We start from the raw sequence: 27,526 nt of genomic DNA, 5'->3' as shown, positions 1-27,526 counted from the left end.
CTTCGCGCCGCTCTTCTTCTCCAGGGCGGGGCGGAGGGCAGGGCAGCCCCAGACGCGTCTCGTCGGGGCTGCGGTCACTCTCTTGGCTCGGCGGGGCGGTTTCGCGCAGGTGGGAGGCGCTGCCGAGTCCGCGGCTTAATCCGAGGCGGGCGGGGAAACTTCCTGTTGAATTTGCCGGCTGACAGTCGCCTGCGGACCGTCGGGGGCTGAGCCATGGGGAAGCTGCTGGCACTCGCTGTCGTCGGGGTCCTGGGCGCCCTGATCGGGGAAAGGCTGATGGGATTTCGGTAAGTTGCTCCCTCGGCGCCGCGCTCGGCTTGTTTACTGGCGAAGTAATCCCCGGGTGGGGGACTCGCTCCGGGAGTTCATCGCGTTCAGATGGAGGTTCACTCCGCATAGGATCGGGCTGCCCCGATTGCCTGTAACCCTCTTGCGGGGCTGGAGGGAGGAAGCGAGGCGCAAAAGGAGGCGCAGGCAGGCGTTAGATCCGACTGTGCTCTTTGGTTTGGGGATCTGCCGTTCGGTTCCCTTTCGCCCCCTCGCTCGCTCACGGTGCCATCCTGCGATTTCAGTGGCGCGCTTTACCGCCAGGGAAAACGTGGGCAGCAGCAGCAGGATCGCAGCCGAAAGCTGGTCCCTGGCCGTCAGAGCCCCGCTGAACTCCGCGGGGCTCTCTTCGGAGTTAGGAGCCATAGGATCGCGCTGCAAGTGGCTGGGACTCTGCAGCCTCCTCTGCTGCGCGTTTAGAAGGAAACGCAGCAGCAAAAGCGTAAATTTTGGGGCCGTCTGATCCAGGCGTTAAAAAAGAAAAGAAGAAAACGGTTCCTAAGACGTGTGATTCAAAACTGAGGGAGCTCGCTGCTTTCCTGGCTTCTGGCCCTCTTGTTTTAAAGAGAAGAGTTCAGGACGAACTGCCTTGTTGGGCCCTGGGAAAGTTTCCTCCGTTAAATTAGGTTAGAACGTGGTGGGGGTTCGGCTGGAAGCCTCGACCCTTTGTTTAGCCGTAGCGCCTAGATTCTCTGGGCAAGATACATAATGTCATCTCAATGTCTTCTGCCCCTCCTAAAATAGCGGGTCGGCTGCTGCTTGCTTGCATCTCATCCCTGCTGTGGGCAGAACAAGGCACTGAGGCTCTCTTTGTTTCCGAAAGAATGGAAGGGGGAGGGGAGGGGATGCTTAACTCATTATCTGCCAGTTTCCCCAATTTTAACAGGTTCTTCTTCTCACTTCCTCCCCTTGGGCTCCAGAATTTGAAAGTAAGCCCAGCTGGTAGGGAAATGGCCTCTTCCTATCTGCTGGAGAGAACTGACAGCAATCCACCTAAAATTCAGTTTGGGGAAAGGGTTAAGCACTCCTCCCCCCCCCAACACCCCTTGCAACACACAAGAAGCTACTCTACATTCATGAGGTTTGGGAAAGTGTCTTTGCTGCAACAATGTCAAGTTCTGCACTGACTAAGCTTTGCTGCTACTCTTGGCAAAATTCATTACACAGTTGAGGTAGAGGTAGCGAGAAAACTAAACCCATTTGTGGCCCCCAATGAGCCAAGGCTGTTGCAAATGTACTTGTTTGCATCTTCTGCTCAACACATGTATGAGCGCAGCAAACCTTGAGTTTATATATGCATACTTAATTTTATTTGTATGATGCCTTTCCGCAGTTTAAACCATGCCGAAGGCGGCTTACAGCCTGAAAAATACATGACTATGACATAACAAAGATAGTCATAAACAATAAATAAAAGATTAAAAAATGCACAACTATTTCCACCACATAAATCCCAAGATCTAAAATAAAGACATGGATAAAACCAGCAACAACCCCCCAACAGCACCCTAACCCAAGAGTTTGTTCAGCTTTTGCAGCTGGAGTCAGTCAAGCCAGCTGGAAAATGGCCAGCAAGGTAGGGAACAGGTCTTCAGGACTCACAGCCAAGATGGAGTGCGGTGGCGTAGCATGGGTTGTCAGCACCCGGGGCAAGGCAAGTAATTTGCGCCCCCTAACCCGTGGATTTGCGCCCCCTAACCCTAACCCCCAGATGTTGTGCCCGGTGTGGCCGGCCCCCCCTGCACCCCCCACGCTATGCCACTGATGGAGTGTGCTTTAAGAGTGCTTTAAATGGATGAGAACACACACACTGTAAGTCTTGAGACTGCACCAAGCATTAAAAAGTGTTCTTATACAATTTTACAGGCATGGTGAACCATGGGAACTGTAGTTCGTTGTTGGAAATTGCTCTGTGCAGTCAGCACCCTTAGCAAACTACTGTTCCCAGTATTATTTGGGAAGAGTGCTTTAAATGTATGGTGTGGATATGACTGCCTCAGTCGTACATAAAGCTGGGGGTGGGTTAATAGGAGGGAAGTCTGGTTTTCAAGAGCAAAGGGGGCATACAGAAGGAAATGACAGGCCTTCCTTTTTCCTGTGGGTTACTTTCTCATGCAGTTTTCCTTTAACTGGATTCCTGCACTGGAAGTGGGAGTGCCTGGGCAAAAAATCACCAGTTTCATATTTCATATTACTTTGCAGGGCTGAGTTGCAGTTACTTATGTACTTTGTCTTGTGTTTGGAGTAATAAGACTCTCTGTTCTGGCTGAAGGACAAAGGTTGTTAAATGTCAACCTTCTGAATGGTGCATAAATGTAATATAAACTAATTATGAAGCCAGCATCTATTTTGGTTTGTGAGTAAGCACTCTGCTAATTGGACAGTTAATTGGAAGGAAGAGGTTTGCGGTCCTCTGGGCTTGGTGCGGGGGGGAGGGGTGGAGGGGAAGAAAAGGAATATCCATTTATTTGTTTTTAATTTTTGTCCCTGTTTCTTGATCTGCAGACGCTTTGCTTTGTGATACCCCTAGTGATCTGGCATGAATGCTCTTTGGTTCGCAAACTAACCTCTCGGTGTTAATGCACTCTTGTCAACAGCCAATGACAACCTTCATTTCCAGTTTGACCAGGGAGCATAATTTGCAATAATGCTTGCCATAGTTCTCTGTAGAGAATTATTTGTTAAGACCTCTTGGTTGCAAATGTGTGGAATAAGGCAGCCAAACATCCCCAAACTTAAAACGTTTGCCTTAAAATGGGTCCCATTCATTTTAGTTCATTCATTACACTTGCATGTATGTTTGGGTTGCTAACTAGCTATCTCGCAGGATTACACATGGCGGAAAATTATAAGAGGGCATAATAAACAAACATAGCCAGGGAAACCTGCAGTTAAGGAGATAACAATGGCATCATATTTTACTTTAGTAAACCTGGACAGCAACAAGCAGTTTTCTTTTTCACACGACCAGCTACCCGCCTTCAGATAACAGTTTTATATGCTACACAATCTGGGTTTGAATGAGGAATATGGAGTTTCTCATTGCTCAGCAGTGGTGGGTAAGTGTACTGTTGTCACAGCTGGAATCAGCATAATTCAAATAGCTGCACATCAGTGATACTGAGGCCCCGTTATTCTGTTGCAAACTGCAGAGGGATCACATAGGCTTCCCACTCCAGCGGGAAGATATTAAGCCAAGACTGCATATTTGTGTTACTGATGAGAGCATTTATGCAAGAAGTAACTCCCGGTGCGTGTTCAGAGGAAACAAAACCAGTTGTGCAAAATCCTTCCTAGCGAGGATGAACCGTATCAAAACACAATAAATATAATGGGGTGTTCATGGGGAGTTGAAAAGCGTTGCTGCAATACAAAAGATTTTTTAAAAAGGTTAGGATGCAAACATTCCTTACTAGGGTGAAGAACGAAGAGATGACACCCAGGTTTATTTCCAAGTAAATGTACAGTGGTACCTCAGGTTAAGTACTTAATTCGTTCCAGAGGTCCGTACGTAACCTGAAACTGTACTTAACCTGAAGCACCACTTTAGCTAATGGGGCCTCCTGCTGCTGCCGCACCGCGAGAGCACGATTTCTGTTCTTATCCTGAAGCAAAGTACTTAACCTGAAGCACTATTTCTGGGTTAGCAGTCTGTAACCTGAAGCGTATGTAACCTGAGGTACCACTGTACATTGAATCTTTGGTTAAAGTGCCATGGAAATGTACTGTATACTCATTTCAGGTTATGTACACTGTGACAAGAGGGCTTTGCAGTGCAAGCCTGCTATGTTGCAATCTTGCTAACACAGCAGTAAAGTGGAGGTAGATATTGAAGTTGTAAAAAAAAAAAAGAACTGGAGCAAGGCAAAGGGATAGCAACTGTTATCTAGAGACTGCTGTGGAATAGAGCATGGGCAGCCATGGTTTTGTCTGTTGTATTCTATTAATGTGGTCCTTCCAGCAGATAGCAATGTTAGGAATCCCTGGAAGTATTTTCTGTGAAATATTTATTGAGACATCATCAGGGACTCCTGTGTGAGGAAGCATAGCTCTTCTCAGCTAATCTGCATGGAAGCAGGTCGTGTCGCTTGGTGGGTGAGAGAGAGAGAAATTGTGGGGAGGACCTGCCCACTTCTGCTCTGACCCCTTGGGGAGCTGGCAGTAGGTAACTGCAGACCTCAGGCCAGAAATGGCTAGCCACCGCTGATTTAAACCATATCTGACAGCTGTCCATCCAATTCCTTCTTGAAACTTCTAGGGGGGAAATTCCACAGAGTCCTCCATTGCCTAATTGAACTGAACCAGGAGGTTTTTTCCCCCCAGACAGCCATTGTAAGAGCACAGTTGACTGGGAAGATCTCTTGTGCAAGCCCCACTAAATTGAAAGCAAGCTGTGCAGGAGTACCCTTCTGTAGCTTCCATTCATTGCAGTGAGGTAGAAGATCTTTCCTCTTGGGTTGTACCCTAAGCGATCATTGTTGTAACCTGAGCCCACCGTATTTTGCCTGTCCTTTAGGTGATCTGACAATGCCTTGTCCAGTCTGCCCTTGAGCAATCTCTTTAAATATTTGAGAAGTTTTCCCTTTAAACCATTGATTGTCCAAAACAAACATTTCCCAAGTCTTTCAATGTAGTTTGTTCCAACTGCTTGAGCCACAAAGCTCACTAGCATCAGCCACCTCGGTCTAACATGTCTCACAGGGTTGATATCTCTTCATTTAAAGCACATTTAGAGCACATTATTTCCTTCAAAGAATTCTGGGCACTGTAGTTTGTTAAGGGTTCCTGGGAATTATAATTTTGTGATGGGTAGACTACCATGCCCAGAATTATCTGAGGAAAAGAATGAGCTTCCAATGTGCTTTAGCGTTCTACTGTGTCCACAGGGTTACACCGAAACAAGCACAGGTTGGATTGTCACCATTTGCATTGCTCATACCTGAATTATCTCTGCTGGTTGCTACCACTCAAACTGTGGAGACCAAATAAATCAAAAAATTATTTGTCCAGAGGCACCTTAGAGACCAACTAAGTTTGTTCTGGGTGGAAAGCTTATACCCAGAACAAACTTAGTTGGTCTCTAAGGTGCTACTGGACAATTTTTTAATTTATTTTGACTGCTTCAGACCAACAAGGCTACCTACCTGAATCTAAAAGTGTGGAGACCAAAAGCTGCAGTTGGACCTAGTCAGTGAATGCAGTCCAAAGTGCCAACGCTCTTTCTTGTGCATTGGCATAAAAATGCCAATTAACTGTGGCTTTCCATTTCCCAAGAGATCTTCAATGAGATATTGTACACAACATGCATTTAAAGCACATTTCCCCCTGCCCCAAAGCATCCTGGGAACAGTAGTTTGGCAAGGGTACTGGGAAGTGCAGCTTTGTGAGGGATAAACTACAGTTTCCAGGAATCTTCAGGGTGTGTGTGTGTGCTTTTAATATGCTTTAAATGTATGGTGTGCACCTGAGGAAGTCTATGAACTGTCTAACCTGAATGTGATTCACCACCCAAGCGGAAATTTGTTCTGCAATAAAAGGAAAGTCATATAATCACTGCCATTGCTGGCAATCTTTTAATTATGTTAATTCGAAGAGAGTAAAATTTCAGTTTGCATCAGCTTGCCCTATTTAGCTTTCTTGTTTTACTTTTGTTTATTTAGTAGACAAAGCTATTTTTGTGTGTGGAAACTTTCACAATTTGCTGTTGGCACCCATTCATTGCTACAAATGAAGCTGAAAATATTTGGGGCAGGGAGTGGGGAGGTATGGAAAACACTCTGCCCTACATGACTGCTACCAAGTGAGATGGTTCTTTAGTTTAAAGCAGGCTTCCTCAACCTCGGCCCTCCAGATGTTTTTGGCCTACAACTCCCATGATCCCTAGCTAGCAGGACCAGTGGTCAGGGATGATGGGAATTGTAGTCTCAAAACATCTGGAAGGCCGAGGTTGAGGAAGTCTGGTTTAAAGCCTTTTCAAAGGTCCTTTAATACATGCATTTGACGGCATAACATGCAATAAAGCTAAGCAGGGTGTGGATGATTCCTCCTACCTTTCCCAAGTTTTCCTAGCTTCCAAATCATGTTTTCAATGGCACTATTAAGTCAATACTGATGGTGTTGCATATTCAGCGGTGAGTGTTGGGGAACAGGGCGTTGGGGAACAGGGCGACACCACAAGAACAGAGGTGTTTCCTTTGCTACTGCTGCTGGGAGCTGAGCTTAGCACCATATCTTTCAATCATCTGCTCACCATGCTGCAAACTTTTGGGAAAGATAAAGGCAGACATGGGTGTGTGGTGTACTGACATGTCCTAAAAGTATCCCCCCCCCCGCAACGGTTCCACATAGTTACCTCATTGGCTTCAAAAAGGCAGTTCTAGCCTCTGCAACAGAAAACATCTGGGTCTCCTTAAAACAATGGCAACTCATACAGTCATGAAATCGAGGGGCATGATAGTTCTTGGTTTTGGAAGTGCTGGATGAAAAAGACACTCAGGGGCTTAGAACTGTTTTTGGTGTTGCTGCTTTTTTGGTAAGGCCCACAGTCTTAAAAAAGACTTGACACATGGAAGAAAGAAGGAATGGGAGGGAGAAGGGAGGGGGAAAACAAGCTCCATTACAAGTTATTAAAGTTAAAGCCAGTGTCAGTTGCAGTTCTGACTGTCCTGCCCTCATTAAAGAGCAGTCCTTTCCCCGAAGCACTCTTCTGTGTGATGCACTGCACACCCACCCACCCTGGTGATGGCTTAGTATCTAAGCCAAGGGTAGGCAACCTAAGGCCCGGGGGCTAGATCGCCGCCTCAGTCCGGCTTGCGGATGGTCCAGGAATCAACGTGTTTTTACATGAGTAGAATGTGTGCTTTTATTTAAAATGCATCTCTGGGTTATTTGTGGGGCATAGGAATTCGTTCATTCCCCCCCCCCCCAAATATAGTCCGGCCCACCACATGGTCTGAGGGACGGTGGACCGGCCCACAGCTGAAAAAGGTTGCTGACCCCTGATCTAAGCCTTCAGTCCTCTACCCACTTAGCCGAGAACAAGCCTTGTTGACATAATTTTGAGTAGACATGTCTAGGACTGCTCTGCAAGACTCAAGGCATTTCTGGATTAATCATGCCATTTATATCCAGTTTATACTGACTGGGAGCATTCCATTCCAGACAAAGGAGGTCTAAGTGTCCTCTGAAGGGAGGTAGAATTTGGCAATGAACCCATCAGAAAAGCTATAGGGAGGAATGCATGCACCAAAGCCCTTTAGGGAGAGGGGCACAATGCATTTAAAGGTGAATAGTTGACCAGCCAGAGCCCAAGGTACCAGTTCTGGGGAGCAAACGCAAGAGAGGGTTGTTCTCTTTGCCCTGTGAGTGGGCTTCCTGGAGGCATCTGATGGGTCACTGTGGCCGGCAGGATGCTGGACTAGATGGGGCAGATTTTGCTCTCCCATATTTCCCATTTTAAGTCTACGTTTATATTTGCTTTCTCCTCCAGACATAGATTGTGTGCCTCGCGAGAATATAAACCGAAGCGGCTTCCAAACTGCCACCTTATAAAAGGAATTGGTAGGTCTCCTGCATGCTTTTGTTTGCGTTTATTCCCTCCATATTCTCTTTTCTCCATCCTTTCTATGCCTATTTAAACAAGCCCTCTTTCCAGAGGGATTTACATCGTCTCAATTTTTGTACTTGATTTTGTTTTTAGAGGCGCTTCATTAGTATTATTGTTACGTAAATAGTATTTATATGGAATTGTGCAGAAAAGAACAGAGATTGGGTCTGCAAGCTGGTTGTGAAAACTAAATTGGGTATCTTCAGCCTTCTCAGACTCACGTTTAATTCCAAGATCCATTTGGGGACCTATTTCCTATTTTTCTTACCATATATTTCCATGCATGATAGTCGTGCTCCTGTTGCATCCCATCTTGGGTCAGGCTGCAGCCCCCCAGTTGAAGACCAGTGAAGTAAATGACCATGCAGGGACCTTAGCTCAATTAGTTGAGGGCATTCTTTGCATTATTACTATTATTGTCGATTTATTAATTGCCTTCTAAAACACCGTCTCAAGGCAATTTACGATAATTAAAAGCCGTTAAAGGCACAAAGCAAAAGACACATTTAAAACAAGACTTAAAACCCTAACAGATAGGCATTTGTGGTAAAGACCCTTTCATTCAGCTGGCATGCCAAGCAGCCCAGGGCTGATACCTGATATTTCCAGTTTAAGCCCTTCTACAGGAGACTCTGAAGAAGCATCCCTGAATGGGATGCTGGCTGAGGCTGATGGTAGTTGTAATCTAGCAACCTTGGCACAAATCAGCCACCTCTGGTGTAGACGATACACAGTCTTGACTAGGCCGCTTCCTATGATGTTTTGTGTTTATTGACTTAGTCGCACACTTGAAATCCAGGGGGAACTAGTACTCTGTAAATGCTTACCCTTTCTTAAAACCACCAGAGTACCAATTTGAACCGACACTCTTGAATTGGCCCTCTGCAATCCTCTTGGATCTGCTGGCAACATGCCTTAGACAGGGGCGGTTTCTGGAAGCTGTCGGGGACACGGTTGACTCAAGAGATGTTGAAATGACAGCTGAAGTTGTTCCTGTCTCACATCAATAATGTAATCAAATGATGAGAGTTGGCATATGACAAAAGTATACTGTATTGGGGATGGGACTCCTCTCTAAATTGTCATTCCCTCAACACCTTCCAGATGTTTTGGGCTACAACTCACGTCACCCCCAACTTTTAGCCATGCTGCCTGGGGTGGATAAGACTGGTAGTTCAAAACATCTGGAGGGTGCCATGTTAGGGAAGCCTGCTCTAAGCTGTAGTTCTTGTACAGAGGCTCAAAGATTTGGTGCAGTTGTTGCAAGCTTGACCTAAGGTAAGGATTGAGCAATGCATTCTTCCTTAGTGGCTGAGGCCAGCTGCACACTCTATGCAGCAAACATAGTTTTTGTGTGTGCATTGGTCATAGCTGTCAACGTTTTCCATTTTTTAAGGGAAATTCCCTTATTCCAAATAGGATTCCTCGCAAGAAAAGGGAAAAGTTGACAGCTATGACATTGGTATTGCCACAGATACACCCTTATGCACACGCCTGAGGACCCTGTCTCTGAAGATTCCTCCACTTCTGAATGCATGTTTCCCCCACTTTCCATGTTTGCTGAGGAAACACCAATCTACATGCAGCAGCTGTGTTTGCCACAAAATATTTTTTTTTTGGTTATGTTTTTATCCCATGTTTTCCTCCAATGAGATCATGGTGGCATGCACTCTTCCTTCCCCTTTTTAAAATCTTTTGCAACAACCCTGTGAAGTAGGTTGACCTAACAGACAGTGACTGGCTGAAGATAACCCAGAGAGTTGAGCCTGGGCCTTCCAAGTCCTAGTTTTGACATTCCAATCGTTACAGGTTCTGTTACCAAGGTGAGCTACACCTAGCGTGAGTCCCTTATAAGTTCAAATTCTTCTATAACTAGTAATTCTTGGCAGTAAAAGAACACTGAAATATTTATTTTATTTTATTTTAGCACTGTGGTTTGCTCTGTATGGACTGATATTTAGGTGTTCCATTATTTTTTTGTTCTGGCAAAACCACAATAATAATACCTTCAGTATTGAATAATACCAGACTTCCCATACCCCTTATTTCAGAAGGCAGGCTGTTTGCAGGGTGTGGCAGGGATGAGCGTTTGCCAGGGCCCTGAGATTAGCAGAGGGTCTGCTGCCTGTTCTTTCAACTCTTGACAAGAAAGTCAGATATTGCCTAAGGGGTTTATCAGTGTGTGCCTCAGCTAAGTTCAGGGAGCCTACGGAGGGTGCTGAGTCAGCATCGCTGGAGGGTGATATTCTGAGCACGCTGGCATTGTGTGCCAGCGAGAGAGAGTTGAACTTGTGCACGATAAGAGCTGTGACAAGTTGTGTGCTCCTAATGCCAATGCAGAGCAAACATGTCAGCAGATAGAGCCAAGCCCCGAGATCTTCACAAGAGCCTTGGCCTACGCAACACGCCCTCCCCCTGGCACATTTCCCAGCTGAAGGTTAGCTAGCCTCTCAGCCATTCCTCTCCATTGCATTTGCTTTTTGTGGATGGGCAAAGATCACCATAGCAACCAGAGCCTTTTGCAGCTTCCAGCCGCAGATAAAAGAGAATTTAGCATTGGCCCAGCTTGTCGCCTCTGAATTCCTGTCTCTCCTTGGTGTGGGGTTCTGAGTAACAGTTCAGTGGGGCTGTTCTCTCATTGCTTCCATGGTGCATGTTTCTTACACACGTGTAAGGTGCAACGGCCCGACTCAGAATAATGCAGTCTATGTCCCAGTACTTTAAAAGAAGCAACCTTGCACTCTACTGCATTGTATGGATGTGTCTGAGCGAGATTTTTCTTTTTTCTTTTTCCTTTGCAGAAACTGGCTCGGAAGATATCGACATACTTCCTAATGGCCTGGCTTTCATTAGTTCTGTAAGTTATCCCAGCAGGCTTGTCTTTCAGGGAAGGCTGGGCTTGCGTTCGCAATGCACCGAAGGAATACTTGAAAATTGCAGGCCAGATCTATTCCCACACAAACACAACCCTTGTTTTCAACAGAATGCCTTTCACACTGTACGTAACTGGGCAGAATGCAGGGGTGCTCATTAGAGACTGATGGTTAAAGGGTGCATGAGTGGGCATGAAGATTAGGTCACCATTACTAGTCTTCCCCCACCACCCCAGCATGCTAAGAGGCTAAAAGCTACTTAGTAGTGTAAAATCAATCAATCAATCAATCAAAGCCTTCTCCCAAGTGGACTGGTGCAGCAGGGCTGAGTCCCCCCCTACATGGTTTCTCTACTTACCACACAGTAAGGTTTCTCTTACCACACAGTAAGGCATTGAGGGATACTGTAATCCATCTATTGGTGGAATTTAGGGGAAGCCCTAATAAACCTGGACTATATATCTATTTTGGGACGCGGGTGGTGCTGTGGGTTAAACTACAGAGCCTAGGACTTGCCAATCAGAAGGTCAGCGGTTCGAATCCCCGCGACGGGGTGAGCTCCCATTGCTCGGTCCCTGCTCCTGCCAACCTAGCAGTTCGAAAGCACATCAAAGTGCAAGTAGATAAATAGGTACCACTCTGGTGGGAAGGTAAACAGCATTTCCGTGCGCTGCTCTGGTTCGCCAGAAGTGGCTTAGTCATGCTGGCCACATGACCCGGAAACTGTACGCCGGCTCCCTCGGCCAGTAAAACGAGATGAGCGCCGCAACCCCAGAGTCAGTCATGACTGGACCTAATGGTCAGGGGTCCCCTTTACCTTTACATAGCTATTTTAAAGCAGCGATGGCTAACCTGTGGCCGCCTGGCTGTTGCCGGACAGGAGCTCCCATCAAACCCAGCCGGTGCAGCCCATGGTGAGGGATGATGACAATTGTGGTTCAGCAACATTTGGAGGACCACAGCGTAGCATTTCAGTGACTATCCAAGGAAAACAGATGAGTTATGAAAACTTCTCTCTGAGATCTTCCTAACCCTTCATGTGACAAAAGGCCTGCTTTCTTTGTTTGTAAAGGGTTTGAAATACCCCGGGATAGTATCGCTTGCCCCTAATAAAAGGGGAGAAATACTTCTTATGGATCTAAAAGAAGACAATCCTCGACCTGTTGAGCTGAGAATCAGCCGGGGGTTTGATCTGGCATCCTTTAACCCTCATGGGATCAGCTTATATATCGGTGATGGTAAGTAGATTTGCCCATAAGGAAGGCTGATAAAATAGTATTTATTCTGTTTATTGTTTCACATCTATAGCCATTCCTTCCTCTCCAAAGGGAGCTCAGGATAGCTGATAACAATAAAATGGAATGAAACAATTCAGAACAACATCATATCATATCATATCATATCATATCATATCTTATATTATATTATATTATATTATATTATATTATATTATATTATACAGAGCAGTTTAAACCACGAGAATGTCATGAAACTCTTGGCTAAAGCCCTGGATAATTTTATTTTTTAAACGTTGTTGCACATTTCCTGAAATCAGGTAAAAGGGGGGACTGCCTGATTTCCCTTGGCAAGGAGTTCCATAGCTGGGGTGCTGCCTCCAAGAATGCCCTATAGACCAGGAATGGCCAAACTTGGCCCTCCAGCTGTTTTGGGACTACAATTCCCATCCTCCCTGACCACTGGTCCTGTTAGCTAGGGATTATGGGAGTTGTAGTCCCAAAACAGCTAGCTGGAGGGCCAGGTTTGGCCATGCCTGCTATAGACCAAGGATGGGGAACCTGTGGCACTCCAGATGCTGTTGGACTCCAATTTCCATAATCTCTGACCGCTGCCTGTTCTGGCTGGAGCTGATGAGAGTTGCCGTCCTGTAATATCTGAAGAACCGCAGGTTCTCTATACCCGAAATGTTGTTGAATGTTCCCATGTGCTTAGCTTTAAAAGTGCTTAGCATTGGCTCGTGACTTCAGTTTTAGATGCACATCCGAAAGAATGGTAGTATGCTCAAGTTGTTTCTGTATGTAGGCTTGACTGCGGGTTGCAAACTGGAGGTTGCAGTGGTCATAGGAGATGATATCTGTTTGCTTCTGTGCAGGCCCTGGAATCCTGCAGGTATGAGAGGGGGAATGTAGGGGAAGGAACATGCGGGAGACAGCATGGCCATCACATCCTTCCACTTAAAGATTTGATGGAAATGGGCACAGCATACATACGGATTGTGTTTTGACAGTGGAGTGCAGTAGCCTCTCTCAGCTACATTAGGAGATCCCTAGACGGGGCAGCTGCTGAGAGCTGCTTCATTTCCCCGTATACGTTCTCCATAAGTTCACTCATACTTCATTGCTTGTTTTGTCAGACTCATTCAGTTTTTGCCTTTCCCTAGATGACACTGTGTACCTCTTTGTCGTAAATCACCCGCATCAGAAGTCAACGGTGGAGCTATTTAAATTCGTGGAGGACGACAATTCTCTGGTGCACTTGAAAACGATCAAACATGAGCTTCTGCCAAGGTATATAATATCTAAAACAATTCTGTTTCCTTTGAAGAGCCCGTTTTGATTTATGCAGAGCACTCTGCGCAATATGCAGAACAGCTACTTATTACTTGCAAGCTGGACCCGCAATGAAATGTTGCGCCATGCAGGGATTCTGCCCAGGGTTCCATTTTGCCCTCGGTTTTCAGTTGGTCAGCATTCCACACTCGCTGGGCATGTTCAGTCCTGATTAAGGGTTTTCTGCAGAGTTTTGTTTGTACTTCTGCAAGCTTCAGGTTCCCCACTGCCTGCCCTCCTGCACCCTGTGTTGGCTGATACCTTCCTCCTGTGTGTGGATGGCACCATTTTGTCCGAATAAGGTCTGGCACTCAAGGGAACTGAGATCACTCTTGGCTTGCATGATGGTATGGTATGCAATTGTGAATGCTCATACACAGACTTGTGCCTTCCATCAGCCCCAGCCAGCAAGGATGATAGGAGTTTTGTTCCAAGAACATCAGGAGGACAACAAGTTAGGGAAGACAGGTGGAAAACTGAATAAGCCCGCCTGCCTGTAAACCTTGCCATGTCTGGTATACAACTTGCTATGTCTCTACATAGCAGCTTAGGTGACAACCGTATTTTTATTTACTCTTCTCCCTTTTTTGTCCTAGTGTGAATGATATTGTGGCTCTGGGTCCTGACAGTTTCTATGCCACCAATGACCACTATTTCACAGAGCTCATCTTGATCTACTTGGAAACATTCCTAGGCCTTACCTGGACAAATGTTGTCTACTACAGTCCGAAAGAAGTTAAAGAAGTGGCGTCAGGATTTTACTCTGCCAATGGCATTAACATTTCACCTGACGGGAAGTAGGTATCTTGCAGCTGGCATGACTTATACGCTGTAAAGGTATTTTTTTTTCAAAAAAAATATTGCTCTCCTTTAGTCAATGCAGTCTTCAAGGAGGCTAACATAAATACAGGAAAGAGAGTTCACATTTAAGCACAGTTTTTTAAAAACCCACATACATTACAACTAAAGAAAGAGCAGTAAGGGGGCCCTCATGATGCCTTGATATCTCTGATAACTTTTATCTTGGCAATAAAATAAAGTGAACAAACAGAAGGTACAACTCATTGTCTCTTGGTTTAAGCTGTAATTCATCTGAGTGTCTACATTGCACGATAGCATTTCACTGTTAATATTTAAATTGACTTATCTGGGTCTATGTTTGTACTAGCTTTGGGTCCCAGCCAGTGGATAGTAACCCTTCTTTACTCACATGAGTTATTTGGAGGGTTTTCCTCCTCTCCCCCCGGAAACCAATCTTCTACTGTACCAACTAAGGGAGGAATTCAACATAGTGCTAAGGAAATTTTCCACTGCTTTTCACTGACAGAGCGATCTGACCTCTCCTGCCCCAGCTGACAGGCTGTCCTCCTGTCACACACACCCCAGTCAGTGGGAAAGGAGGGGGAGGAGAGCTGAAATCCTTGTGTTGGCTTCTGCTGGTGGGACCAGTTAGTTGAACCCAGGCCCGTGAAGAAGCTAGAGGAAGGCAGGACACACCTTGATAATCTTTTGCAAGTGTGGGGAACCTTTGGCCTTCTGGATATTGTTGAACTACACCCCCTGTCCTCCTCACCGGCATAGATAGGGGTCAGGGATGAGAGATGTAGCCCAGCACATCTGGAGAGCCAAAGGTTTCCTACCACTGCTGCATGGAAAGCTTTTTCACTTGAGCTCCAAGCAGAAAATCCAAGAAATGCCTATGTGACTCTCACGGAGTTGGGTGGGTGGCAGTCCCTACAGTGGTCCTCTGAAATATACTCAGAGTCCTGTAGTGATTTCATGCTCTTTATTGCAGCTTGTAAAACAGTGATTGAATTGCCCCCCAGACCTCAGGCTTTTATATACATTATTTACACTGATTGGCTGATTCTGCTTCCCCCCTGGAGCCTGATTGGTCTTTTCCTGCAGGCCAATCAGTTGTTGCATATACCAGCCTAATAGGCTGATTAACTTCTTCCTGGAGCCTGATAGGTCTTCTCCTGCAAGCCAATCAGTTGTTGGTTGCATTCTAGGATCCTACTTGCCTATTGTTCTAGGATCCAAGGTTAGTACATAACATCCTCCATTGGTCCAAGCACATTGCGTTTTCCAGAGCTGTTTTTAGAACAGCGTCAAGCAGCAGAGTGGGTTGGTTCTTGTTGACATTAAAGTACTGACACTTTCTGCTTCTTTTCCAAACAGATGCTTCTTTTTAAAAAAAGAAATCTGATGGGCACACGACTGTTTTTTAGTTGCTAGCCCTGCTTGCTAAACTAATGTGGTGTTTGTTTTCCTGAAATGTAATAACTAAAGTGCTAATGTCATATTTGACATCAACCTTAATGTGAAAATGAAGTGATGGATTAACTTTTAAATGTGCTAAATCAATGTGTGAGCAATGTGTGAATGATAAGGACTCTTCTCCCCACGCCACTCACATACTTCTATTTAGGTCAGAAAAATAAAATAACTGTTTCTCAGATAATTGATAGTGGAACCCCTCCCCGCCCCCAAATATACCAAGTGCACATTTCCCTGTTTGCATGAACTAGCCTTGCACCAGAACAGCCCCTCTTCCTTCCCCCTCTCAGCAGATCAAATGGTGTTGCATCTGAATGGTTTGTTTGTGCAAACCATAGTTTGGATATAACAGCAAACCATCATTCCCCCCTCCAAAAAGAGGAGGCATGCAGAGTGCATGAGCCCACAATACTGTTCCAATCCAGAATACCGTTGTTTGAGAGCATGCTCTCCAATTGAGATGGGTTAGCAAGGATGAATATAGGGAGAACTGTCTGGTGGTTCTTCAGGATCTTTGGTTTCCTTGCTGTTTCGAGGAATACATAGGTAACATCCCATTTATTTAGTTATCCATTGCATTTATATACTGCCTTTCTGCCAAGACACCCAAAGCGGTTTGCAATCTTAAAGTACTAAGACAGATTATATAGCATGTAAAATTGAATAAGGGAAGGGACAGTCCAACTGGAGCAGTCCGCGGTGCTGCCTGTGCTTGCCTCCCTCATCCTAGGGGTGAATCTCTAGGATCAGTTACCACAAGGCAAGGGTGGAGAATCTGTGGCCTTCCAGATGTTGTTGGACTTCCACCAGCCCAGCCAACATGGACAATGTTCAGGGATGGTAGAAGCTGGGAGTAGCTCATCAGCATCTGGAAGGCCACAGATTTCCCACCCCTGCCATAAGTAAACTTATTGCTATTTTAGGAATTTCCCAGAGGAAGGAAGGAGGATTGCACAAATTAGTATCTCCCCCCCCAAAAAAAAAACACCTGGCACTGTAAATCACCAGGGCAGTCTGTTTTGAGCTCCTCTTATGAATGCATTCATGAAATATTTCATTGTGTTCCAAGCCAAAGTTATTTTCTTACCTGTAACTAAAAAGGCGTTCATGAAAGAGACTTTCACCCATTTCATTTCATTTCAAGGTACGTCTATGTTGCTGACTTGTTTGGTCTAAGCATTCACATCTTTGAAAAGCATGAGAATTTGAGTTTAACTCCTCTGAAGGTAAGCCATGGCCAGTTTAGAAATGAGCCTAATGCAGGTATGCTGTAACAAACCATGGACTTTAGGCTGCTCTCCTCCACACAAACCCATCAATATTATTTTGTGTTTAGAATGTGTGTGCATGCATACCCATCCATTTGTTACCTTTAGTGAAGCCTTTGCAATCTGAATGCTTCTCAGGTGTTATACTCCTCTGCCTTTACGTTTTAAATTTTGGAGATTTAATTTACGTTTTAAATTTTGCATATTGCGTACCTTATTGTTGTAAGCCACTTCGAGACAAGCGTGGTGAAAAGCGAGATGTACTTTTAAAAATGTATAAATAAAAATAATTTTTTTAAAGTGTGTTGTCAGGCAAACAATGCTAGCTATGGGTAAAAGAATGAATTTTCAGCATTGCATATGTCAGCTGCAAGCTTTACTCACACATTGTGTGGTTTCTTCTGTGTGCTTCAGGTATTGCCAGTGGAATCTGTAGTTGACAACATATCGGTCGATCCTTCCACTGGAGACCTTTGGCTGGGATGCCATCCCAATGGCATGAAACTCATCTCCTATGATCCAGAAAACCTTCCTGGTTCAGAGGTTAGTAGGAACTATTTTGGCAAGATGTGTGATAAAATGTGTGGAAGCTTTTCAGCCAGCATAAATGAGAGCATGGGTGATTGACTTTGTCCCTGTAGATGTTGTTAGGTTACTCTAGTTATCTGTGACCATTGGCTGTGCTGGTTTGGAGATGAAGTCCAACATCAATGGGGTGGGGGACAGTAAGCCACTCTGGAATGAGATGGTATTCATCCTTAGCAAGAAGATTCTGCCTTAAATTTGACAGGAGGACCTTTTTAGTTCTTTAAACTTATTTTGAACAGTTTTCAGACCAAACTTGTGTTAATGTGGAATTTTTGTAGTGACAGAAGGCAGCCTCATGACTCATTAGCACAGATTTTATAGCATGTGTCAGACTAGCTGATGTTATTCTTCACAATTTTTCAGGTCCTACGTATCCAGGGCATCCTTTCTGAGAAGCCTGTAGTCACCCAAGTGTATGTCGACGACGGGTCAATAATCCAGGCGTGCTCAGTTGCAAATGTATACGACAATCAGCTGCTTATCGGCACCGTGTTTCACAGAGCTCTTCGCTGTGAACTGTAGTTTGCTCATCCTGGACTTTGTCACAGCGGAAAAGGTCAGCCTTAATCTGAGCCAAGCTTCCTACCAGATGCAGTTCTCAAATGGCTAACTTCAAAACACTTTGCAATAAAAGTTGACAAGAATGTTCCTGGCCTTCCTCACCCACCACCCACTTCAAGAAGGAGGTAACACAAGAAAAAAAATGTTTTTTAAAAGGAAAGCAGCAACATTGGAAGATTATGTTGACTTCTTTTGACAGTGTAATTTAACAGAGAACCTCAAGTAATGCCTGCATCCATAAAGAAATGGATGCTAATTTGCAAATTTTCTGGATGACCATTGATGAATTTATTGGTGGGAGTGAGTGTTTTGTTGGTGGGGTGGGGGGAATCAAAGATAATCCTTAATGACTAATTGATGCTGCTGCTTCTGGAGGATTTGGCTTTCATCTAAAAGGTTCCCAAGGACATTTGAGACCTCATGCATTCCGAGTTGCTCCTCTTCCTGTATCACCTTTTCCACTGTTAAGGAAATCTTTATACTTAGCAATTTTGCCTTTCTGTCATTCCTAGGAAGAGGCACATTTAATGCCTGCTTCAAACGTGACCTGAAGAGGGATGGATCTGATTCCACTCCATCTATAGATACAGAGCTCTCACTCTCTTTTAAAAAGAGCAATAATTGCACCCATCAGCTGCCCCAAAGGAAGTGGAGATGGGTCTAAATCCATTCCCCACTCCTCTTTCTGAACATCTGATAGGTGCACTGTCTGCATTTTAAAACAAGAATTCCATGTGCCTCCCCAATAGCCGCACCCAGGAGAGGAACCATGTGCAGAGCAGCTATAGTCCCTCATCTGGCTAGGAATATGCAAGTGGAAGTCTGCTTTCCAACACACATGACACATAGCTGCGTTAGGGTATGACCAAACCTCTCTTTTTCTGAAAAGAGCACCATGCCACTGCCCTGCAGTGCTGTGGGATAATGTCCCCAAACCTCTTCTATATATTTGGAGAGAAGAAGCAGGTGAGCTCAGAGAGAGGAACACACTTTGCACCCGAAACGACCCAGGTTTGATTGCTGGCATCACCAGGTAAGCATGGGAGATTTCCCAGTTCTGAAACGCTGGCGAGCTGCTGCCATTCAGTGTAGACACTACTGAGCTCAATGGGCCCAGTGGTCTGACTGTATCTCTTTTCTTGGGTTCTTGCCCAAGCACCACCTTTTCAGCCCCAAATCACAGCTTGGGCTCACTTCACAGTTCACAAGTATAGAAAGTGTTTGTCCCACTGGCAGTTTGCTCATCGGATATCATCTGTGTCATCAAACAGCAGCAGAAGAAGCTGGGTAATGTCTTTTGAAGGGCAGAAGCCTGTTGGTTTTTCCTTTCTCCTTTCCTTTTGCAGGTGAGAAGGAGAAGTTCTTCCTCACCTTATTAGCAGTAGCCTGGCAATAACCTGGCAGAGAGCCTAGAACAAACTGTCACCTATGCAATCAACTTTATGCAAGGGGTATAATGCAGGGATATTGCAGTATGTTCTACTCTTATCGCAGAGGCTGATTTTTAACTTAAAAGTTGGCTGCCAAATGAATTGCTCAACTGTATAGATCAAGTCAATTAGGTTTCTTAATAAAGTAAATAAACAACTTTTCAAACGTTTTTGGGTTGTGCTGATCTCAGCCAAATGCATCCTATGAAAACTGCAATCGCAGCAGTCTTTGAAAGACAATCTCGAAGCTACTGGGTTGCCCATCACCCTACGGCAGGGGTCAGGAACTTCAAGCCCATGGACCAAATGTGTCCGTCCAGCCAAGCCTCTTTCACCCCCAGCCCTTCAGTTCCTGCTGCTTCTCCCTTTGGCAGGCTCCTCAAGCGCTTTTGCCATGTGTGATATGTCCTTGAACTGTGGTCCAGCTGCTTGCATGCCTGTACGGAGAAGTGGGTTCAGCACATGCAGACACCTCTGGCATTTGAATGGCTGGAACGTCGCCTACTGTACCGAGGTAGAATTGCAAATTCGGTTGCACTGATCACTTTTTGCCACTGGCCCCACCTGGTTTTTTGCCACTGCCCCTATCCACTTTCTTGCTTCTGGCCTTGCTCACCATTGGCATATAACCACTGGAAGGTTGCTCATTAGGGAATGCTGCCCATGGGCTAAAAAATGCCCTGCTCCACTATCCCTGAAAATGTGGCCATATCTACAACAAACCTCCCATCCTACTAGTATGGTTTTTGCATGACGATCAACATATCCTAACTTGTTCTGTTTAAATAGCATTTCTCCCCAGTTTCCAAGTGCATTGCTAGAAGGACAATACATTCTATAACAGGCTAAAAATGTTGTCTTCCAATTACTGCTTGTACTATTCAGGTAGGTAGCCATGTTGGTCTGATGCAATCAAAATAATTTTTATTTTTTTTAAATTGTCCAGTAGCACCTTAGAGGCCAACTAAGTTTGTTTGGGGTATAAGCTTTCGTGTGCATGCACACTTCTTCAGATACTGATGAAGTGTGCACGCACACGAAAGCTTATAAGAAATAAAATAAATAAATTTTATTTATATCCCGCCCTCCCCAGCCGAAGCTGGGCTCAGGGCAGCTAACAACAATCAAAATAATCCAATGTTCTAAAAACATTTCATTATAAAAATTAATTAAAATCAAATTGGTGGCAACCATTAAGCAAAATTCTGTGCAGATTGCCACAGGAGGGGGTGAGGCTGCGCCCTGACCAAAGGCCTGGTGGAACAGCTCTGTCTTGCAGGCCCTGCGGAAAGATGTCAGGTCCCGCAGGGCCCTAGTCTCTTGTGACAGAGCGTTCCACCAGATTGGAGCCGCGGCTGAGAAAGCCCTGGCTCTAGTTGAGGCCAGCCTAACCTCTCTGTGGCCTGGGATCTTCAGGATGTTTTTATTTGCAGACCGTAAGTTCCTCTGTGGGACATACCAGGAGAGGCGGTCCCGTAGGTACGAGGGTCCTAGGCCGTATAGGGCTTTAAAGGTTAAAAAGGGCATCTTAAACCTGATCCTGTACTCCACCGGGAGCCAGTGCAGCTGGTATAGCACCGAATGAATGTGATCACGCAGTGAAGACCCCATAAGGAGTCTCGCCGCGGCATTCTGCACCTGCTGGAGTTTCTGGGTCAGTCTCAAGGGCAGCCCCACGTAGAGCGAGTTACAATAATCCAGTCTGGAGGTGACCGTCGCATGGATCACAGTGGCTAGGTCAGGGCAAGAGAGATAAGGAGCCAACTGCTTAGCCTGGCGGAGATGAAAAGATGCCGCCTTTGTTATAGCTGTAATCTGCGCCTCCATAGAGAGGGAGGTATCGAAAATTACACCAAAACTCTTAACGGACGATGCTGGCACTAATTGCACCCCTGCAAGAGATGGGAGTTGCCCCCTCAATCCCATATTGCCCCGTCCCAGCCAGAGGACCTCTGTCTTCGAAGGATTTAACTTCAACCGGCTCCCACGTAACCATCCAGCCACAGCTTCCAGACATCTGGTCAGTGTATCTGGGGCCGAGTCAGGATGGCCATCCATCAACAGATAGAGTTGGGTGTCATCGGCATACTGATGGCAACCCAGCCCAAAACTCTGGACAAGCTGGGCGAGGGGGCGCATAAAGATGTTTAAAAGCATCGGGGAGAGAATCGCACCCTGAGGCACTCCACACACCAAGGAGTGGCGCGATGACAATTCCCCCCCAAGCGCCACCCTCTGTCCCCGACCAGAGAGAAATGAGCGCAGCCATTGAAGGACTGTGCCCTGGATCCCCACGTCGGCAAGGCGGTGGTCCAGGAGTTCGTGATCGGCCATGTTGAAGGCTGCTGACAGGTCTAGAAGAATCAGCAGCCCTGACCCACCTCGATCCAGCTGCCTGAGGAGATCATCTGTTAGGGTGACCAGAGCCGTCTCGGTCCCATGACCAGCGTGGAAGCCGGACTGGAATGGATCGAGAGCCGATGTTTCATCCAGAAACCTACCAAGCTGTTCAGCAATCGCTCTCTCAATCACCTTACCCAGGAATGGAGGATTCGAAACCGGGCGGTAATTGGAGAGATCTAAGATACCTCGAACAAACTTAGTTCTCTAAGATGCTACTGGACAATTTTTAAAAATATTTATTTATTTAGATTGCATCTACTAGTGAGTTGTCTTCATTGCTGGCCTTTCTGAAGTCACTGTGGCTATTTTCTGCAGCTATCAAGAGTTAAGGTTGACTGCAGAGAGCAACGTTTGGAGATATTAAGACAGTGCCTCCTTTCATGAGTTTTGATGGAGTCTTCCCTTGTCATCTGGGCAGCTTTCAACCAAACTGATGAAGTGGTTACCTATTCTGAACTGCAGCTGTAATTGCCTCTTCTTAGTGGTACTGAATTTTGATGGTCTTCAGTCTTTGCTGAGAGATTTGATAATGTGGGGAGGGGGCAAAAGGTCTTCACAACTTCCTTCCCTGCTGTTCCTTTTGTGAGTTTTTCCTGCCTTTCCTCGGTCGTTGCTTGCTTGATTTGCTGCTACTTCGGTGCCATTTTTAAATGAAAACTTTGGAATACCTGTTCCCTATGGTATTCCAGCTGATTGGGGGTCACATAGAGAAATGAGGATGTCATAGCATCATGTACCGGCCAATTAAAGTTAGCCATATAATTATAGTATGGAGAGCAAAGAAAGCTGTCAGAGTGCCCTTAGTCAGAATGGAAAGGAAAGGGGGAATGCACCCACACTCTCTAGGCAACTAGTTGATATTCTCCATCTTGCCTTATGCTGGTGTTTTTACTGCCTACCAGTGCTGTATCTTCACTCCGATTTAGTTCTAGTTATATGTGATCAATTGCATCAAAATACACACTCAAATGTGTTCCTGAGTGTGTCTTTGTCTGTAGCACTCGAAGGATGGGAGATAGTTTCAAGGCATTTGGAAACAAAACGGAATGTGCCTGTCCAACTGCCCCAACTAATAATAAAAAATCTTTATTGCGGTCCAAAGACCCATAGAACAATTTCAGAACAAAATACAGTTAAGACAGCCAACCACAAGAGAGAGAGAAACTGAGGCGGTCGTTTTGTTTTGTCTTGAGTTTGATGATCTTTGTTTCTTTTGACTTCCAAAAGAAACTTTGCCAACACCTTCATAGTCTTATAACCAGCAGGATTTCTAAGGGAACTAGGACAACAGAACCAGTTTAAACTTTTAAGTGTTGACAGGATTAGCAGACAATGAAAGTACACACAGGTTCTTTCTTACCAAACACAATGCGTTCTGTGGAAACTCTTTGTTAGGCCAGCATTTGGATAATGAATCCATGATTTCCACTACTTCATAGAGAGATACTTCTAATGTGGGATTTGTCTGATTTCTTCCCCCTGCCCCTCTTCACGGTTTCTTCTTGAAATGGCTGCAGCCAAGGGGGGTTGTCCGATTTGTCCGATTTGTCCTGCTTACTGATTTGTCTGATCTTGCTCTCCCGATCTCTCCATGGTTTCCACTAGAAAATGGCTGCCACCGACCAGCAAAGCACAAACAAAGGAAGTTGGCTGTTTGGCTGTCTGGATCTGTGGAGCATATAGCAAGGTTTTGGCATAATTCTTTACATGCATATAAGCAGATTTTAGGATAGCGAGCTTGTGGGTAGTGGGACCTGCCTATGCAAACACTTTAATCCTACCTCAAACCTTCTGGTCTTGCCGGAAGGGCACTTCAGGTATTTGCTGCAGCCTTGCTTTTTTACTTTCATGCTAAGCTTTTAAGTCAGCTGGGCAGGGCTGATTTCAGCTAAGCTTCCCTGAGGCAGTTTTGCTTATAAAGCATGGGTGTTGTTTGGCAGACCGAAAGAACATTTGTTGCCCAGCTACATTGAAATTGGTTTAAAGTTGCCCGGTAAGTAAGTGCAATATTAAATTCTAAATTTAGAGCCAAGGCTGTTATCTTTTAGTTGGGGTGAGGGACTGTAAAGTCAGGTTTGAATCGGTTGGTCAAGGCAGCTGAAGAATCTGGTTTTAAGGAGGCTTGTTCTCAAGAGCTTTGTGCCCTTCCTAGGTACTTATTTGGCTGAGTGCCTCAGATACAGTGCATAGAGGCACAACATTCATGCCACTGAGGAAGTCCTAAGCCTTGTGCTTTTCCCCAAACTTGTGAAAAGCTTTCCCGTTTGAAGGAAAACTATTACGCAGCTGTGGGAATTTTCAACCCCAGCAAAATGTACTTGTCAACTTCTGTGTACTCCAAAGAGTCTGAGGTGAAAGCAGAGGCCTCTTCCTTTCCATGGGTGTAATCCTGCATAAGGTTAGAGGCTCAGATGTAGAACTCATTTCATAGAATTGTAGTTTGGAAGGTTGACCGTGAGGGTCAACTGGTCCAGCCCCCTCCAATGCAGAAATTCTTTTGCCCAATGTGGGGTTTGAACCCACAACCCCGAGATGAAGTATATCATGCTCTACTTCCAGCTAAGGGTTAATGCTAGGAAGCCCAGGGTGCTTTCCAAGACAGAACTCACATTTCCTTTCCCCCTTTGCTGCATGCAAATTTCACCATGCTTGCGGGCCTAGCCTTCCCCAGAGCTACAGTGAGCTGGTGAGGACAAAACACAATTCCACTGAGGGGTTTCAGTATTTCATTTATTGCATTCGTTGTCTAACAACAATACTCATTGGCAATAAGTTTATATACACTAACAAATTAATCACAGTTTTTTCTTTAAAAAAAAGAATCTGTAAGAATACGAAGGGCAACTGGATTTTATTTTATTTTTGTTCTCATTTTTATCTTAATGCCTCCAAGTAACTAAACATAGAGAGATGTTGTTTTTCCTGGGAAGTTAAATCTTTTGAAAAAGAAGGACAAATTAAGAAAGCACAAGCATACAAACTCAGACAGGGCATTGCAGCAGCATCTTCCATGCAGATGATTTGACACCTAGATGTACAAAACTAAAAAATGAACTAAAATACCAGGATAACATGCAATTCATACATTAACACCTCCCCAACACACAGTTCCCCCTCCCCCTCCCCTTTGACTGACAAGCCAACACTCTGTTTCAAAGCAATGGGGTCACACAGTGCACTTCTCGAGGGTGGCTTTGGGCTGTCTTGTTTTAGCCAGATGCAACACTAGCTAAGCCAACAATGGTTTGTATTGCAGTTATGAATGCAAAACTCCTTACAAAAGCGGGAGCTAAGGTGACAAACTGACAAGGAAAATATTTCTGGCTGGGCAAGTTTTTCCTGGGGTCATTGCCATTTAGAGGTTTTGCTGGCATTGCCTTTTTTGCTCTTCATCTGGAGTCTACTTCAGTAGTTCTGAGTTATCCTTTTCCTAGCTAGCTGTGGCCCTGCGCAGCTAGGGGTGTTTACAGTAAGCTCAAGGCTCCATCAATGTCCATTCAAAGCTAACTCCAGCCTTCTGAAATAAAAGATGACTTATTTTTGATAGCCAAAGGCTCGTTCACCAAGCACCGCTGCTTCAAGCCATTTGTTTCACTGGTAGTTGTGCAAGGAAGAGTGTGTGAACTTTTCCCTATAGGGTGTGGGAGCTCCTTCCTGCACTGTGAAGATAAAATCAGAAGTCTTGAGTCAGCGGTGGAAAACCTATGGCCCTCCAATGCAGCTTCCATCAAACCCAGTCAGTGTATCCAGTGGTCAGGGATGATGAGAGTTGTAGTTCAGTAACTGGAAGGCTTCCCCATCCCTGGCCTCCGTCAATAGCTGGAGACCATACTGTAACTCCATGAGAAAAGTGCTCCAGTTTCCAGGAGGGGGAGATCCAGCATCGGTGTCCACCTCGTCCTCTGCATCCTCTGATGTTGCCTTCACAGCGTTATGAGGATACTAAGAAAAAAGGCTATTTGAAGTGCACTAAAATAAGTGGAGAGGTGTGGTGCATCACAAACATCCAGATGAAAGAAGCAACCACTATTTGCAGAAGAACTTCACATTCTAAATAAGATGCATGCACCTTATACTCAAAACCTACAAAGGTCGACTTTCTTTTTCCAGTTATGAGAATGACTCTACTTGTGCCCAGGTCAATAGCGGCATAAATCGCCATCTTTCCAGTGTCAGAGGAATGCAATGAAAATAAAAGGGAAGGAGAAGAAACCATCAACCCAAAGGGACTGTGAAATATGCGAATGACTCGACAATTACAAGTGTTGATTGGCGAAGTCACAATCCGGCTCAGCGAAAAACTACTCAAACCTTTCCAATAGAATTCAAGCATACAGTTTACAAAATATCCAAAAGAAGTGATTTCTTCTTAATAGCAAATCTCTACTAAATTGATTCTGCCAAAAGAACAACATGCATAAAGACATCCAGAGAAAACACTGGGAAATAGAAGTTTTAAGAAAAAGTTCTGTTTAAAATCTTGTGGTCCCTCAACTATAAAATGTTTTAATGGACAACCATTCCACTTGCTTAACATGCAAGAGGTTGGGCCCAGAGTCAAATTCTTTCCTGCCTTGTGGTGAAGAGTCATTTTCCTTGGGGTCTGCTTGACTAGCACCCTCTTGTGGGCTGTCTATATGTTTCAGGCTCCATGCCCAACTTCCGAAGCCACATATATTTGTGTGCAAAAATGGGCGCACACGAGTCTGTTTTCAAAACAGTTCACCTCTGAAAACCTTCCAGTTTTGCTGAATATCTTTCATTATTTTGATTCAATGAAAAATAAGTCCAAAATCAACTCTATACCTTCTGTTTACATACAAATTTTCTTAAATGAGTAGAAACTTCCAAACTACGCAAATGAACACAGTCTTGAGAAAACATCTCTTTTTCTTCTTTCCAGCATTCTTCGCAAAGAAACAAGTTTGCTGACAGGTTGTTGTTTTTCTATACTTAGGAAGAGAGAAACAAAGCCACACTTTCTCCTGCTGAGGCACAGTTTAAGTACTGGCTATAAATAAGAGAAACCGAGAGGATTTATTCCTATATCAGAAAACATATTGGTCTGAATGTTAAATAAATGGCACTAATTCTAAATTACATCTGACAAAGTTCTGGAAACCGCTCTCGGTTTACGTGTCTGACTTGGTGGTCATTCGGTGTTAAGCATTCATACAAATCATATTTCTGCAGGGGAGAGACTTTCAAGGAGCTGGGTAACATCTTGCAAGTGCAATGCAGAAAGGAATCCTAAGCATTAATTAAGAGAGAAACAAGAATGTTATCACTGAAGGCAGAGAGGGAAGGGCAATCTCCCGATGTCAACAAAACGATAATTTCCCATCGTCACCTCTGACCCCTTTTCTATACTCAAGAAAGACCTTCTAAAACTTACATACCCTGTTTTTAAGAGCTTTCTCTCAACACGTAGGTCAACAAACTGTGCAAAGTGTCATACAACTAGACACACTAGCTATGTAGCGACCCCCGTTTCTCTCTTTGGTGGGTTTTTAGTCTCACGGTCCTGTTTAACCAAATGCGAGACTACTGCAATGAAAAGAACAGCAGTGGAAGGTCCTTTTCTCTCTTCTTAAGTGACTTAATGCCCAACCATCACAGACTT

The 27,526-nt window shown here is 44.9% G+C and overlaps 1 protein-coding gene across 1 annotated transcript; it reads left to right on the top strand.

Annotated features, from left to right (window-relative positions):
- Window positions 1-136: 136 nt before the first annotated feature.
- LOC128424077 (serum paraoxonase/arylesterase 2-like) lies at window positions 137-18,326 on the top strand. The gene is made up of 9 exons (XM_053409881.1): window positions 137-287; window positions 7,817-7,887; window positions 10,735-10,790; window positions 11,879-12,044; window positions 13,205-13,331; window positions 13,970-14,170; window positions 16,798-16,879; window positions 17,336-17,464; window positions 17,873-18,326. The coding sequence occupies exons 1-9, from the start codon at window positions 214-216 to the stop codon at window positions 18,029-18,031; spliced, it is 1,065 nt and encodes a 354-aa protein (XP_053265856.1). The 5' UTR covers window positions 137-213; the 3' UTR covers window positions 18,032-18,326.
- The last annotated feature ends 9,200 nt before the right edge of the window (window positions 18,327-27,526 follow it).

This window comes from Podarcis raffonei, chromosome 12 (assembly GCF_027172205.1).
Source record: "Podarcis raffonei isolate rPodRaf1 chromosome 12, rPodRaf1.pri, whole genome shotgun sequence".
Lineage (NCBI taxonomy): Eukaryota > Metazoa > Chordata > Lepidosauria > Squamata > Lacertidae > Podarcis > Podarcis raffonei.
Note: the sequence above shows the minus strand (reverse complement) of the source record. Positions and strands in the feature narration are given on the sequence as shown.